This window comes from Sciurus carolinensis, chromosome 3 (genome assembly GCF_902686445.1).
Source record: "Sciurus carolinensis chromosome 3, mSciCar1.2, whole genome shotgun sequence".
In the NCBI taxonomy this organism is placed as follows: Eukaryota; Metazoa; Chordata; class Mammalia; order Rodentia; family Sciuridae; genus Sciurus; species Sciurus carolinensis.
Window position 1 is genome coordinate 50,366,824 of NC_062215.1, and position 15,168 is coordinate 50,381,991.

The following is a 15,168-nucleotide window of genomic DNA, read 5'->3' on the forward strand; positions in this document are numbered from 1 at the left end:
GTATACGTAAAAGCATATAGGGCTAGAGTTGTGGCTCAGAGGTAGAGTGCTTGCTTAGGACGTGTGAGGCACTAGGATCGATTCTCAGTAACAGCATATGAATAAATAAATAAAATAAAGGTCCATCAACAACTTAAAAAAAAGTGTATGGAAGTATTAGTAGCTGGGTCAACAGACAAAATTGCTGGGACAGGATGCTTGAAACCTCTGGAAATATACCTGGTAGAAAATAAGTGTGAATAGGTTCAGTTCTTTACCTTCCATCATCTGGGCCTCCCAGAGACACCAAGTACAGGTCATTTGGTGAAAAGGCCAAAGCTTCAATTTTGCCCTTGTGAAGTGATAGCCGAGCAATCAACTCCCTTTTCTTATAATCCCACAAAATGATATCTGCCTGTGGGCAAGAATACGCTGTTAGAGAAAAGGCTTTAAAAGAATTTGAGGAGATAGCAACCCTTCTTGGTGAGAAATAATCAGGAATGACACTTTTCTAGAAATTAGACCATATTTTATAAGCACGCCAGAGAGCAACAGAATGGGAACAGTTTTTAAAGCAGGGTCTTTTGTTCCTGACCATTATCAGTCATGAGCTGTGATATCTGGTGTAAAGACATCATTCCTTCCCTCTCAGCCTGCTGGAAGGGAAATGGGTTTAAAGAGAGGTCAGAGGAAGAACGAAGGACAAAATCCAGGGCAGCACAGAATTTAGGACCTGGAGTGGCATTTCCAGGGAGGCATCCTCTAAGTATATTGACAGGAATTGTTTTCAATCTACTCACCTTGAACCCCATGAATGTGACTTGTCCAGAGGCAATGTAATCTCCATTCTTGGAGATAGTCAAACAGGAGACATTGTTTCCATGGCCATGTAGGAATCTCTGCTCATGAGTATTTATTGCTTGAATGAGGACTGTGCATCCCAGGGGATAAACCAGATGCTCCTGGTCAGGATGGCATTTGAGACCAGTAGGAACATGTCCTAAAAGACAGAGATTAAGAATAATTATAATCAGGTGCAAAAGTACTTATTTTTTAAAACTAGAATACAAAAGACAACACTTTTAGAATGACCCTTAGTTCAATGAAAATAAGTAAGGGACAACAGGTAATTTCATTCCACAAACAAGAAGGCTGGTGTAGTACATCCCTTCTCAATCTTTGATGTGCAAAAAATCTCAAAGGGATCTTACTAAAATGCAGGTTCTCCAGGTCTAAGGTAGGAATGAGATTCTGTATTTTTTAGTTTTGAAGTAAATATAATAAATGGAACCCACGGGTGCTCTACCACTGAACTACATCCCCAGCCCTTTGTGGTTTTTATTTTGAGACAAATTCTTGCTAAATTGCTGAGGCTGACCTCAATCTTGTGATCCTCCTGCCTTAGTCTCCTGAGTCACTGGGATTATAGCATGAGATACCATGCCCAGCTGAGATGCTGCATTTTATATAATCTCCGAAGGGATGCTGATGCTGGTCGAGAAGCTTCATCATGTTGGACAGGAAGGCCCTAGGGTCAATTCTTGTAATACTGAGAAGCAGGAGTGCATGGAGCAGGGCAGTGTGTTTGGGTAAGAGCATAGGTATACGAAGAATGTGAATCCCATACCTCAAACAAGATTTTGGCAAAGACAAAGCACAATGTCTTCCAGGTTCATCTTCATTTTTGCAAATGGCATGATTTCTTCTTTTAAAGACTGAATAATACTAAAATGTATTTGTGTGTGTATTTCACATTTTCTTTATCTGTTCATCTGTTGATAGACACTTAGGCTATGTCCGTTATCTTGATCATTGCAAATAATGCTACAATGAACATGAGGGTGCAGATATATTATCAAGATAACTGATTTCAGTCAGGCACAGTGGTTCATACCTGTAACACAGTGGCTCAGGAGGCTGACACAAGAGGATTTTGAGTTCAAAGCCAGCCTCAACAACTTAGCAAGGCCCTAAGCAACTCAGGGAGACCTTGTCTCTAAATAAAAATATAAAAAAGGGCTGGGGATGTGGCTCAGAGGTTAAGTGCCTTTGGGTTCAATCCATCATACTGAAAGAAGAAAAATAAAAGATACTGATTTCATTTCCTTTGAATGTATACAGAATTGGGGTTGCTAGATCATAAGGTAGTTCTATTTTTGATTTTTTGAGGCTCCTCCATGCTCTTTTCCATAATGGCTGTTGCTATTTTACATTCCCACAAACAGTGTACAAAGGTTCCCTTTTCTCCACATCCTCACCAACACTTGGTATCCTTTGCCTTTTTGATAATAGCTATTCTAACAGATGTGAGGTGACATCTCGTTGTGGTTTTGATTTGCTTTTCTCTGATGATTAGTGATGTTGAGCACCTCTTTATATACTTGTGTGTCATTTGTATGTCTTTCGATAACTGTCTAGTCAGGTCCATAGCCCAATTTTTTAAATGACCATAAAGAACATTATGCTAAATGAAATAAACCAGACATAGACAGACACATAACAATTGTACATATTTATGGGAATCCAGCATGATATTTCAATATATATATATAATGTTTAATGATCAGATCAGGTAAGTGAGTTATCTATCACTTTAGACATATATTATTTCTTTGTACTGGGGATGTTCAAAATCTTCTCTACTAGCTATTTTGAAATATTCAATTAATTGTTGTCCACCATAGCTACTGCAATGTGCTATATATAGGACATCAGAAGCACCTGTTAGCCATTCTCTCGCCATCCCTCCTTCTCCCACATCCTTCCCGGACTCTGGTAACTGCTATTCTATTTTCTACTTCTTCGAAAGAAACTTCTTAGCTTCTGCATGTAAGTGAGAACATGTGTTTTTTGTCTTTCTATGGCCAACTTACTTCACTTAACATAATGTCCACCAGTATTCTCATTTTCAAATGATTCCTCTTTCATATTAACTCCTTCTGGAATTCATTTTGTTGTATCGTGCAATTCTCATAGCTAAATAGATTTTTTTGTTGTTGTCGTTCAAACAGCCAAATGCAGGTTTTGGTTTTTTGTTTGTTTTTTGGTATGGAGGATTGAACCCAAGAAGACTTAATGACCGAGTCACATGTCCAGCCCTTTTTTAAATTTTGAGACAGGGTCTTTCTAAGTTACCTGAGGCCTCACTAAATTGCTGAGGCTGTTTTCAAATTTGGTATCCTCCTGCCTCAGCTACCCATGCTGCTGGGATTATAGGTGGTGGTGGTGGGGACACTGTGCCCAATTCAAATGCAGTTCTTGGGGCTGGGGTTGTGGCTCAATGGTAGAGTGCTCTTCTAGCATGCATGAGGCCCTGGGTTCAATCCTCACTACCACAAAAAAATAAAATAAAATGAAGGTATGGTATCCACCTACAATTTAAAAAATACATATATATGTATATATATAATATGACATTATATATAATAATTATGACATTATATATAATAAACTATTTATATATATAAAATGTAGTTCTTGAATAAATGATTCCTTTCATTTTAATTGTGAGTATTCATTTTTTTTCTGTTTTCTTTTTTCTTTAAATGAAGTAAGTTCTTATAAAACTAAGGTTTGGTCGGGCTTGGTGACTGTAATCCCAGTCACTTTTGAGGCTGAGGCAAGGGGATCATGAGTTTAAAGTCAGGCCCTAACCAACTAGGGAGACTCTGTCTCTAAATAAAAAATAAAAAGGAAATGGCTCAATGGTTAAGTGCCCCTGGGTTCAATCCCCAGTACCAGAACAACATCAACAAAACAAAACTGAGATTTGTGCCTTTCTGAGTGTTCTATTCCTACTTAAAACATGTTATTATTTTTGTAATTGTAGGTTTCTTATAAACAATCATATGGCTATCCATATGGAAAAAATAAAATTAGATTCCTATCTCACACCATATACAAATAATACCTTCCAGGTAGACCAAAGACATAAACATGAAAATAAGACTTAATATTTACACAGATGTAGGACATGACTTTTTAACCACGTACAAAAATAGCAAACCTAATGAAAAGATTGATATTTTTATCCAGTTATGTTAACAAAAGACAAAATGAAAAGAAAAACTCTATCCAGGAGAAGATATTTGTAATGTATATAATAGACAAAGTATCATTGCCATAATATATGAAAAACTTCTACAAATCAGTAAGAAAAACACAAACTTTCCAACAGAAAAATGAACAAAGTATATAAAAGGGCACTTTATGGTGAAGGAAATTCAAAATCAAGTAGACGTATGAAAAGATGTTCAATTTTGCAAGTAAGCAGAGAAATACAAATTTTATCCAAAATACCATGTCATATCCACCATAATGCCCACAATTAAAAAGGTTGACAGTACCAGGCATTGGTGTTGGTGTGAAACTAAGGTAACACTTATACATTGCTTGATGGGAGAGTAAATGGGAAGAATTGCTCTGGAAAACGGCGTGTTTATATTGATGATGGCTGAATATGTACATGCCCAGGACCAGTTATTCTACTCTTAGGTACATAACCTGCCCAGAAATGACTTTAACATGTAGGTGTGTGTGTCTTCATAGTTAAATTTTTTGTACTTAATAGTTAGGATTCTCGATTATAATCAAGAAGAGTGAACTCTGTCCAAATGCAGAAAAAAAGAAAAGAAAAAGAAAAAAAATAGTGGGAGGAATACAAATAGCTCACAGAATTGATAGGAAGTATAGAAAAATCACACTTGAAAATGGGCAAGACTATAAGAAAGCAGGACCAAGCAATATGAACTAAGGAACACACGTTTCACATTGCTCAAAATTCAATGTAACATTCAACTCCCACAGTACTCTGCGCCTTTCCATTATTCCCTTGAGAGGGGAAGTTCTGAATGGGAAAATCTGATTGGCTGAGCTTGTTATGTACTATCTTCCTAAATTGGTTGTTTTCAACAGGAATATCTGCCTCTTAGACTCTCATCAAAGACACAGCGGCAATTTGGCAATTTGAGAGTAACAATGTCACTGTCTTAATAGCGTTTTAAATTTTCTGGGTAAAGAGGTAAAGACAATTTATATTTCTTATATTTATGTTTCTTTGCCCATTATCAATTTTAGTCACAAATATAGTAATATTTTAGACAGTAAATATTTTAGGCTCTTTGGGCTATATGGCTTTTGTGGCAGCTAGTGCTAGTGTAGTGTAAAAGCAGCTACAGAAAACACATGAACAAGCGGACATTCCAATAAAACTTTATTTATAAAACAGACAGTAGCCCACAGGTTTTAGTTTGCAGTCTCTTTTGTTGTTGATGCTATTTTTAGTTTGTAAGAGCTCTTTGAATAACAAAAATTATTTAACCCAGTCAATTGATAAAACTGACCATATTCTTAATAACTATAACTTTATAAAATGTTTTCATATTCAACTCAGCTATATTTGGTTTCCTTATGTGTTAGTCATTTTTTTGTGTCTGTGACCAAAATACTCAACAAGAAAAACTTAGAGGAGAATTTATTTTGACTCAAGTGTCAGAGGGTCAGTCCATGCTTTGGGCCAAGTCTATTGCTCTGGGCCCAAGGTGAGGCAGGACATCATGGCAGAGAGTGTGGAGGAGGAGCAGTGCAGCCATCATGGCTGGCCAGAAAGCAGAGAGAGGGATGGGGGAAGGGGCCACAGGAAGATGCACCCTTCAGGGCACCCCCTCAGTGGCCTATCGCCTTTAGCCATGCCCCACCTGCCTTCAGTTACCACTCAGGCTAGGATGGACTGATTAGATTACAGCTCTCACTATCTAATCATGTCACGTCTGAACATTCTTGTATTAACATAAGAGCTTTGCCGGGACATAAACATTACACCTAGAAGAGACAAGTACATTTATATTTGCACCTTCAAGTTCAACTTCAAATTTAAGAATATAACCCTACCATGAGTTCCAGTTCATGATAAAATGGGCCTTGCTTTTACTTCTAATTTGCATCCCCAAGACATCTAATCTTAATTATCTGGCATTTAAGCCCTCTGGAATCTACCCCCAGGTGCTCTTTCCTGGGTTATCCTGCCAGTGCCTGACCCTGAAGTTTCACCAAACTATTTGCCATTCCTTAAACAGGCCCCATACTTTTCCTTCTTTGCTTCACTGTTCCTGCTACTTGGGATGGTGTGCCCTTCAATCTTTACCCACTGACTCTAGCTGATTTTTAAAAGTTACTTGAATTTAAAGAGGCCAGTCCTTCTTTGATTGAGAATAAAATCTTCCTCCCAAACTTTTACAAAACTTTGCTTATTCTCTTTTCTGAGAGCTGGTGTATTAGTTCATTTTCTGTTACTACAACAAAATAGCTAAGACTGGGTCTTTATAATGAAAAGAAGTTTATTTAGCTTACAGTTTTAGGGGCTGAAATTCTAAGATCACATGAAGGGAAAAACAAGACAGGAAGCCAGAGAGATTCAGAGGCCAGGTTTACTCTTTCGTAACAACCCATTCTAGTAGGAACTAACCAGGGTACTATGAAAACTACCTTGATCCCTCCCAAAGGCAGTGACCTAACCAACCTTCCATTAGTTTCTACCACTTAAAGATTCTACCATCTTAACACTGCCTGTTTTAGTCAGCTTTTTTGTTGCTGAAACCGAAAGACCTGACAAGTACAATTTTAGTGCAGGAAAAATTTATTTGGTGTTCTTGGTTTCAGAGGTCTCAGTTTATATGTGGTCAACTCCATAGCTCTGGATTCAAGGCAAGCAGAACATCATGGTGGAGGAAAGCAGTCCAGGACATATAATCAAGAAGCAAAGAGAGAGAGCTCTGCTCATCAGGGACAAAATATAAACCCCAAAAGCATGCCCCAGTAAAATACCTCTTTCAGCCACACCGTATCTGCCTACAGTTATCACCCAGTTAATCCATTCACATGGAATAATGCATTGATTAGGTTAATGCTCTCATAACCCAATCATTTCACCTCTAAACTTTCTTGCACTGTCTTATACATGAGTTTGGGAGGACCCCCCATATCTAAATAATAACACTGCCACACCAGGGATCAAGCCTTGAGCTCATGAATCCTTTGAGGGACAAACTCAAACCATAGCAGCTAGTATAGCCTTTTTAAGTAAGCATTTTTCTTTGGAGACAAAATACAGAAAACTCAATATCCTTTTACCAAACAAACACACTTATAATGATAGCCCAGACTAAGAAGAACATTTCTGCACTCCAGATATCTTCCATGCAACTTTTCCCAGTCTCTATTTCTTGAAAGGTAGTCACTATTCTGACTTCTCTCTCTACAGGTTAATTTCTCTCATTTTGGAACTTTATATGAATGGAAGGACATAATGTGTCCTCTTTTGTGTCTTGTTTCTTTGATTTCACATTATGTTCGTGAGATTCATCCTTCTTGTCATAGGTAGCAGTTGTTCATGCTTTTTTCTTGCTGTAAAGTAGTCTATTGACTGATGTACTACAATTTATTTGCCCTTTCTCTTCTGATGAACATTTTGGTTGGTTCTAGCTTTCAGCTACTAGAAATAATGCTATTAGAAATATTCCTAAGGGTTGGGGAGATAGCTCAGTTGGTAGAGTGCTTGCCTTGCAAGCACAAGGCCCTGGGTCTGATCCCCAGTATCGCAAAAAAAAAAAAAAAAAAAAAAAAGAAATATTCCTAAACTCTAGTACCCCTATCTTTGGGTTCACTTTCCAAGACTTCAACTTACATCTGAAGTCTAAAAATATTAAATGGAAAATTCCAGAAATAATTGTCTACCGTCAACTGAAGTCTGAAAATATTAAATGAAAAATTCCAGAAATAATTAATATATTTTAAACAACTTCTGTTATACTATATTGTTACAATTATTTTATGTTATTTTCATTATTGCTGTTAAATCCTTCTGTGCCTAGTATAAATTAAAATTTTAAATAGGTATATGTATATATAGCCCACAACACAGCATATGTAGGATTTGGTACTATCCTGGTTTCAGGTACCTGCTGAAGGTCTTGGAACCTATTTCTCATGAATAAGGGGAACCACTGTTTATTTTTTGTAGATATTTCTGTGGCATATATAATATTTGGAGGATACATCAAAGTCTTTAGGATGTACTTATTACTTATTATCAGGAAAAAAGTTAAAGAGCTAAAAGATTTAGCTATGCAGATGTTCTTTGTAGCATTTTAAAATAAATGTAAAAAATAGAATTATGCTAAAAATTAATAATTATTTAAATAAATTATGGCATCATGATGCAACAAAATATATTAACTATTACTTTAAAATTTATAGTATAAAGTATATTAATTTCCAAGGAAAGATTTACACAGCATATTGTTAAGTGAAATAAATTCTGGTTATAAGAAAATACATAGACACACACAAAAATATGATTCTACTTTCACTTAAAAAATATTTCTATGTAAGTGGGTATTTGAAAGGATCACACCAAAAGATTAACAGTGATATCTTTGGGAAATGTAACGATGACCAATTTTTCTTTCAGTTTCACTATATTTTTCCAGTTTTCTGAACTTCTTAAACATGGCTATGCATTTATCTCTATTCTCAGTCCATAGTGTACTATTTGGTATATTATGGTTCTAAATAAAAGTGTGTTTGACTATATTAAAAAAAACATAAATGATCACAAAAACCAACAAGATGAAAACAATTCCATTAATTTGACCATCCTAAAAGACTAAAGAATTAGTAACTACCATGAAAGACACAGGATGTAATATAACATGTTTGCTCCTGGGGCTCTACAAAACGGCAAGAATTCAGTTGCTCAGCTCTGTGTGGCTGTACATGGCTCAGCAGGGAGCCTTTGCAACTCACTGGAGGCCACTCAATTCCTTTACCAGTGATCTTATATCCAGTTCTAAAGATGGTCAACATTTCAGAGTATGAAGTGCCACTTTCTGCAGAGATTGTTAAAGCAAAACACTCAAGGGCTATGTCCTAGAATGTGCTCAAAACTTGTCAGCGATTATTCTGCATCTACAGGATTGTAATTTTAAAATTTTCAGGCATCGCAACACATTTTTTAAAAAAGTTTGCTTTTTCTAAAATTCAATTAATTGTTTTTTCTCATCCCCCAAACAAACCACACACACAAAACAAAAACACGACATCTTTCCTCTTTTTTGCGGGGGAGGGGAGGAGAAAGCGTACTGGGGATTGAAGCCAGGGGTGCTTAACTACATTGAGCCACATCTCCAGTTCTTTGTTTTTTATTTTGAGACAGGGTCTCACTAAATTGCCTAGGGTCTGGCTAATTTGCTGAGGCTGACCTTGAATTTGCCGTCCTGTCTCAGCCTCCTGGGCCGCTGGGATTACAGGCGTGTGCCACCTCTTTAATGTGCACAACCACAAGCAGTCACAAATAAGATGTAAGCCCAATGGTCAGGCCTCTCCTGCGATCAAAAACACCTCTTTCCTCTCACTCCCCCTGGCGTCCCATTCACTTTCTATATTGGCTTGAAATCTTCACCTTTGAGAATCCTCACTTCGTGTTACAGGACCCAGATCATCCCCTAAAGCTGTTACTCAAATTCATGTTCTCTCCAAGCCTGTTCTTAATAGTACATCGGCTAGGATTTTGGAAGTTTCGTTAGTAGGTCCCAGGAGTCAACACAGAGAGCATCCGGCGGTGACCGAGGGTCCAACGACTTTGTGGTGCTCAGAGCCAAGGAGGGCTGCCCTGATGGAGAAAGGTCACAACCACACTTACTCATTCATCACGTTCCGGTGAGGAGACATTTGGTCCCTTTTAGGTGCTGGTACTTATCTGAGCAGTTTAAAAAAAAAGCCATCCCACTCTCTGAGACTCGGAACGAGGAAGTGACTCTCCAAAATCCTTGGGCGAGCGAGGACGCGGTTCCCCGGTCCTTGCTACTGTCCCGCTCTGCCTTTCAGATGCCGCCCAATTTACACTTCGCGTCCTCGGGGTTCCTAACCCGCCTAGCTCGTGGATGCTCCAAGTCTCACCATTGAAACCGATTACCGCATCAAGCTCCAGCTCGGCCACTTCGGCCTCGGGCGAAATTTTCTCATTCATCACCAAGAAATCGCGCTCACTCTCTTTTCAGCCCCAGCTGGTACAGCGTCTCCCGGTCGTTATGGTAACGGCCGTGCGCATGCGCACCAGATCCACGCCGGCGCAGAAACTCTTCGGAGTTTATTTGCTTTCCTGCGAAAGTAGGGAGGGCTTCCTTTTTCTTTCCATTCTGTGGAAATTTGGGGGCTGGGAGCTGGGGTGAGCACTAACTGTACCGAACCACTTCCCCTCTTTCCCTTGTAAAGAGCCTGTGACCTTTTGGGTAATTATATAATTAAGCACCTATTGACATTTAAAAAATACTTAAATACAGAGGATTGCATTTGATGAGTGGACTGCTATAAAATAATATGTAATTGATAATGCATTGGGCCCCTTGTTGGAAGCAGAATAAAACAATTCTTAAAAAGATTTCTTGAAAGCGTTATTTGAAGGTATAACTTACATATTATAAAATTCACCTAAAGTGGGTTTTAGTAAATGTATACAGTATACATTTATCGCCCCGATCCAGTTTTGTTTTGTTTTTAAAGCAGGATAAAAATCTAAGGAACAGCGAGAAGGCAGGCTTGAAGCGCTTTCACCTTCCTGGGGAAATGCTTAGATTCTGTACAACAACAGTTTTAATTGCGCCAAGTAGTTTGCATCTTTTAGTGGAAAAAATTGCTCCAACCTACTGTCCTCACAAGGAGTGCTTTTCTTTTTTCCCCTCATAGTTCTGATGTGCTAGTGTACGAATTCACTTTGCAAACTCCAGGCGGTCGCGCACCGGCCGAACCGCGGAGACTGAGCCGCGCGGGCCGCCGTAGTCAGCTGCTGCGAGCAGGAAGTGTCCGAGCTGCGGGCGGAGGCGGCACGATGGCACCGGACCCCTGGTGAGCCCCGGGTGAGGGCGGCAGTGCTTGGAGGGACCGGGGAGGAGACCCGGCTTCCAGCGAGCGAGACAGTTGTTCAGCGTTGAGGCTGGAGGCCTGTCCGGGTGAAGAGAGTAGCAGCGAGGAGTCCGAGGGGGACTTAGTTGCATCCCACCACCCTTGGTGTTTACATGGGTGACCCTGGAAGGAGACGGGGTAGACTTCTGGGATGCTGAGGACTTGAGCCGAATCTTAAGAGTATTTCTCCAGCCCTTCTGGGCAGCGTCTCGCCTCGGGGACTTCCCGCCTATCCTGGTCGTGGGGCTGACTGGCGCAGACTTCTCTGGACTTCTGTAAAAGTGAGATAGAAATAATGTTTTTGTGAAATGTCGGTGCACCCGCTGAACTCCGTAGTGGAGAAACCAAGGTTTAGAATCCACGGTCACCAGCTAGGTAGTAACTAGCTGGACGTAGATCTTGTGGGCCCTTCAAAAACTTGTAGGAATCTGCGAGGGAAATTATGCACTTGTGATAAGGCATTTTACCCTTTCCTGACTTCGTATCATGAAGACTTCCATCAGCAGCTACTTCTGCAGAAAAACAACAGCTAATAAGGGTAATTTTTTCAGCAGCTAAGTCCCAAGGACTGCATGATGAAAGATACAAGTCGTGATCCCAAGAAACAAATCGATAAACTTAACAGACTTGACCTTTCTCTTTGATAATTTATAACATTGTAGTTCTATAAAGTTCTTGTTGCAGTATGTCTTATGTTGGTGTTTCTAATATGTTTTATTATTGTTTCAAGCAATGTGTCAAGGTCAAATTTACTTGGGATCTAGATTATCTGGATCAATTGCTGAATTGAACATTATCTTTTTCACCTAATTTTAATAATCGTGTATACTTCTAATAGAAAATTTAGAGAATACTAAATATTTGCAGAGAAGAAAATAAATGACATTTTAACTTTTATTTGAAAATAGCTGTTATTGATATTTTATTTTGGATTTATTACTGTAATCTTTATACACACACATATGCTTTACAAAACAAGCAGATTTGTCCATATCACCAAATGTTTTCTGGTTTTTTTTTTCTTTGAGACAGGGTCTTGCTAAGTTGCCTCAGCTGGCCTTGATATTGTGATTATCCTGCCACAGTCTGTTACCTGTCTGGGATTTCAGGCATGCACCATGAACACAGGAACTGAAAACATTTTTATGGTGTATATCAGTGATATGAATGATGATTATTTATTTTAGGTTTTGGTTTTGTTTGTTGTAATTTGCTATTGCAAAATATGTTCCTTTTTTTTCCATCTCTTTTCTTTGGCTCCCTTCACAGAAGTAGAAGTATTGGGTTCAAGATACAAACATTTTTAAGGCCCTTGATATATCTTGCTAGGTTGCTTTCCATCTAGTGGAAGCCACCTTTTAGAAAGTAAAACTCAGAGATAAGGAGACCTTTTCCCCCATCCCAGAAAACCTGCAGAAAACCAGATCCTGCTACAACTTTGCCTTTGTACTACTGAATGTCATAGACCATTGATGACTTCCTTCCTCCTGAACTGTGTTCTAATATTTAAAAATGTAACAACGTAGCAGGTACTGTTTTAATGCCCTACCAAAGCAAGTGATAAACTCTCTGTTTAATAGAAGTAGCAGATGATTACTGTCTCTGAACTGGTTCTTTGCCAAAGTTAATTAGCTTTACTATTAGAGCAGCTTATTTGTTGATGATACACCGTGGAAAAATTATTTAAACCTTAATAGTTTTATATTCTGGTTGAACTTTTTTTTTATATTGGTAGTGGGTTTCTTTTTTTTTTTTTTTTTTTTTTTTTTTACTGTTTTAATTGTTATGGAAGGTAAAAGATACATGAAGTAGAATATTGTAATGGGCCCCTTCATACTCATCATTGAATTTCTATAATTATCGATATTCTGTCCTTGTTTGAGTTCCATTCTCCACCTCCACATCACTTTTTCTTTTCTAGGTATATTTTAAAGTAAAACTTATATATTAATTGTACATTCAGTGTTTGGTTAAAAACAAGGACTGGTTCATAGTCTGTAAACTTCTTTTATGCTTCCATTTCCAGTTTCTTAGTCTTTGTTTTGGTATCACCATCCTCTTACTCACCTAAGCCTGAAAACTAATCATTTACTTTTTACTTACTCCTCATAACAGTCTCTCTTTTTTTTTTTTTTAATATCTCTAACCTTTTTTTTTTTTTTTTTTTTTGCCCCTATTCCTGCTATAGTCCAGCCTTCTGTATCCCAAATACCCTGCAGATTGTAAGATTGGTAACTGATTGTGGAATTGAATAGCCCAAGAAATCTACTGGTCACCGGCCATTACTCTCATGTTCTTACATTACTATTTATATAAATGGAATTCAGATTAATTTTTCTAGACCAGTACTTTAGGTACTGGGGTGCTTGACACCATGATGAGGTTGCCCATTATCTCTCTGTAGAGTACAGTGGTACCTGGGGAGCTTTTCAGAAATCCTCATATCCAGGTCAAACCCCATTCTAATTTAGTCAGTGCTTGTGGGTAGGGGGGGAGTTAGGCATTGTTTTTTGTTTATTTGTTTGCTTGGTTTTTTAAAAAGATTCCCCAGTGATTCCAATGAGTAGCAAAGTTTCAGGAACCACTACTTTTGAGGGGCTAACTCGAGAAGATGAGAATTAGGAGTAAGACATCTGAGAGTTTGTCCTAGCTGTGTGACCTTCAACATTTCACATGTCTTCAAGGCCTCGCTTTATGTGTTAAAGTGTCTCCTATGGCTCTAAAATCCCCTCATAAGTCAAACCTAATTAGTCTGGTGTTCCAGCTCTGCAGAAACTTAATTTCTCATCTCCACTGTTTTATATTGTACTTCCTTCCAGGGCCACTACTCGGCCAAGTATGCCAGGCATGTTTTCTCCCCTTGATGTTTGCTTGCTCCACAGCCCTTTTACCTTGTCTAGAATGTGTTCCTCCCTCCTCTCTGAACAAGAGTCCTGTGTTAACCTTGAAGTCAGCCCATTGTGTCCTCCTGAGGCACTCAGTCAACAGTAATTTCTTCTAGCTCCTGAAATACTTCATTTAAACATTACATTTGGCAGAATTTTATTATGGAGTTTGACATATTTAGTCTGGGACCACCGAACCAGATCCAAACTTCTCTTGTCATAGGTGTTAATATGGAGGAAAATAGGTAAAATGTGGCAAAGCTGGGACCAGGACCCAATTTTCTCCATTAGCCCACTATTAATTATGTCTTATATCACCTGCTCTTTTCTCATATACATATATACCCGAACACATTTACTTGAATGATGGCACTTTAGAGTCTAGGGTTAGTGGCTGAGGATCCTGCCTCCTAGGATCCTTTTGAAGTTGATAACATAAAGCCCTCAACATAGGACCTGGCTCAGATCAGGCACTTAGCTGTTAGCTATTGCTATATTTACCATGGTAAGATTCCTAAGGGAAGCAATTGGAACGTCTTCCTTCATTCTGAAAAAACTACTTATCAGGTTCCTGTCGTGTATAAGTGATATGTGGGAGTTGGGAGATTTTTAAGAAATAGACTGATTCTTAAGCAACAATTGGGACATTAGGGCCAACAACAGTTTTCAGTATTTTGTAATGGGTAGTACTGGAAAATAATGGTCATGTAAATACAGTACAATCCATTTTTTTAGGAACAGAAAGTCAAGTAGGGAAAATGAAATATATTCATGCTTAAATATTTTCTGCAAAACAGAAGGTAGAAGTTCTATGATAGGAGAAAACCAGGGGCTATTGGGAGTTCACTATGAATCCTTTAAAGTTCCCAACGCTGCTAAGTAACAGGTGGGTTGGTATATGTTTTGAGAGAATCTGGCAAACTGAGATGTCAAGTGGACACATGTCTTATGTTGCCAGAGTGTTTTGTTGCAGGATACATAGCACTGCTGTTCCTGGACAGTGGAGCTCTTCCTCAGGCAGATCTCCATGGCTGACCCCTCACCTTTCCCAGGGTCATCTAGTCTTAAGTAGCACCTGCCCATCTGTCTGTTCCTTCATTCTACTTCCTTTTTCTTCTTAGCACATGTCAACATCTGACATACTATGTATTGATTTGTTTATTTTTTAACCATTCTCCTTCCCTGGAATGTATGTACCTTGAAAGTAGGGATTTTGTCCGTTTTGTTCCCAGCTCTATTCATTCGTAGTGTGTGGAACAGTGCTTAGTACACAGCACAGGATGTGCCAGAAATGTTTGTTGTGTTTTACAAATGAATGTCTACAAATGCTTTATCATCTGCAGAATAT

At 38.5% G+C, this 15,168-nt stretch overlaps 2 protein-coding genes across 3 annotated transcripts in view; one reads left to right on the forward strand and one right to left on the reverse strand.

The window, feature by feature from the left end:
* Window positions 1-10,057, reverse strand: part of Cfap52 (cilia and flagella associated protein 52) — a 46,370-nt gene extending 36,313 nt beyond the window's left edge. For both annotated transcript variants that reach the window (XM_047545843.1, XM_047545841.1), the window contains exons 1-3: window positions 9,934-10,057; window positions 780-979; window positions 258-394 (exon numbers count right to left, since the gene is read on the reverse strand). In XM_047545843.1, coding sequence (XP_047401799.1) covers window positions 258-394; window positions 780-979; window positions 9,934-10,003 — 407 coding nt within the window. In that variant the 5' untranslated portion in view covers window positions 10,004-10,057. The remainder of the gene's footprint in view (window positions 1-257; window positions 395-779; window positions 980-9,933) is intronic.
* A 692-nt stretch (window positions 10,058-10,749) lies between these two features.
* Stx8 (syntaxin 8) overlaps window positions 10,750-15,168 on the forward strand; it is a 248,723-nt gene continuing 244,304 nt past the window's right edge. Inside the window, exon 1 of the mRNA XM_047546175.1 lies at window positions 10,750-10,878. Coding sequence (XP_047402131.1) covers window positions 10,862-10,878 — 17 coding nt within the window. The 5' untranslated portion in view covers window positions 10,750-10,861. The remainder of the gene's footprint in view (window positions 10,879-15,168) is intronic.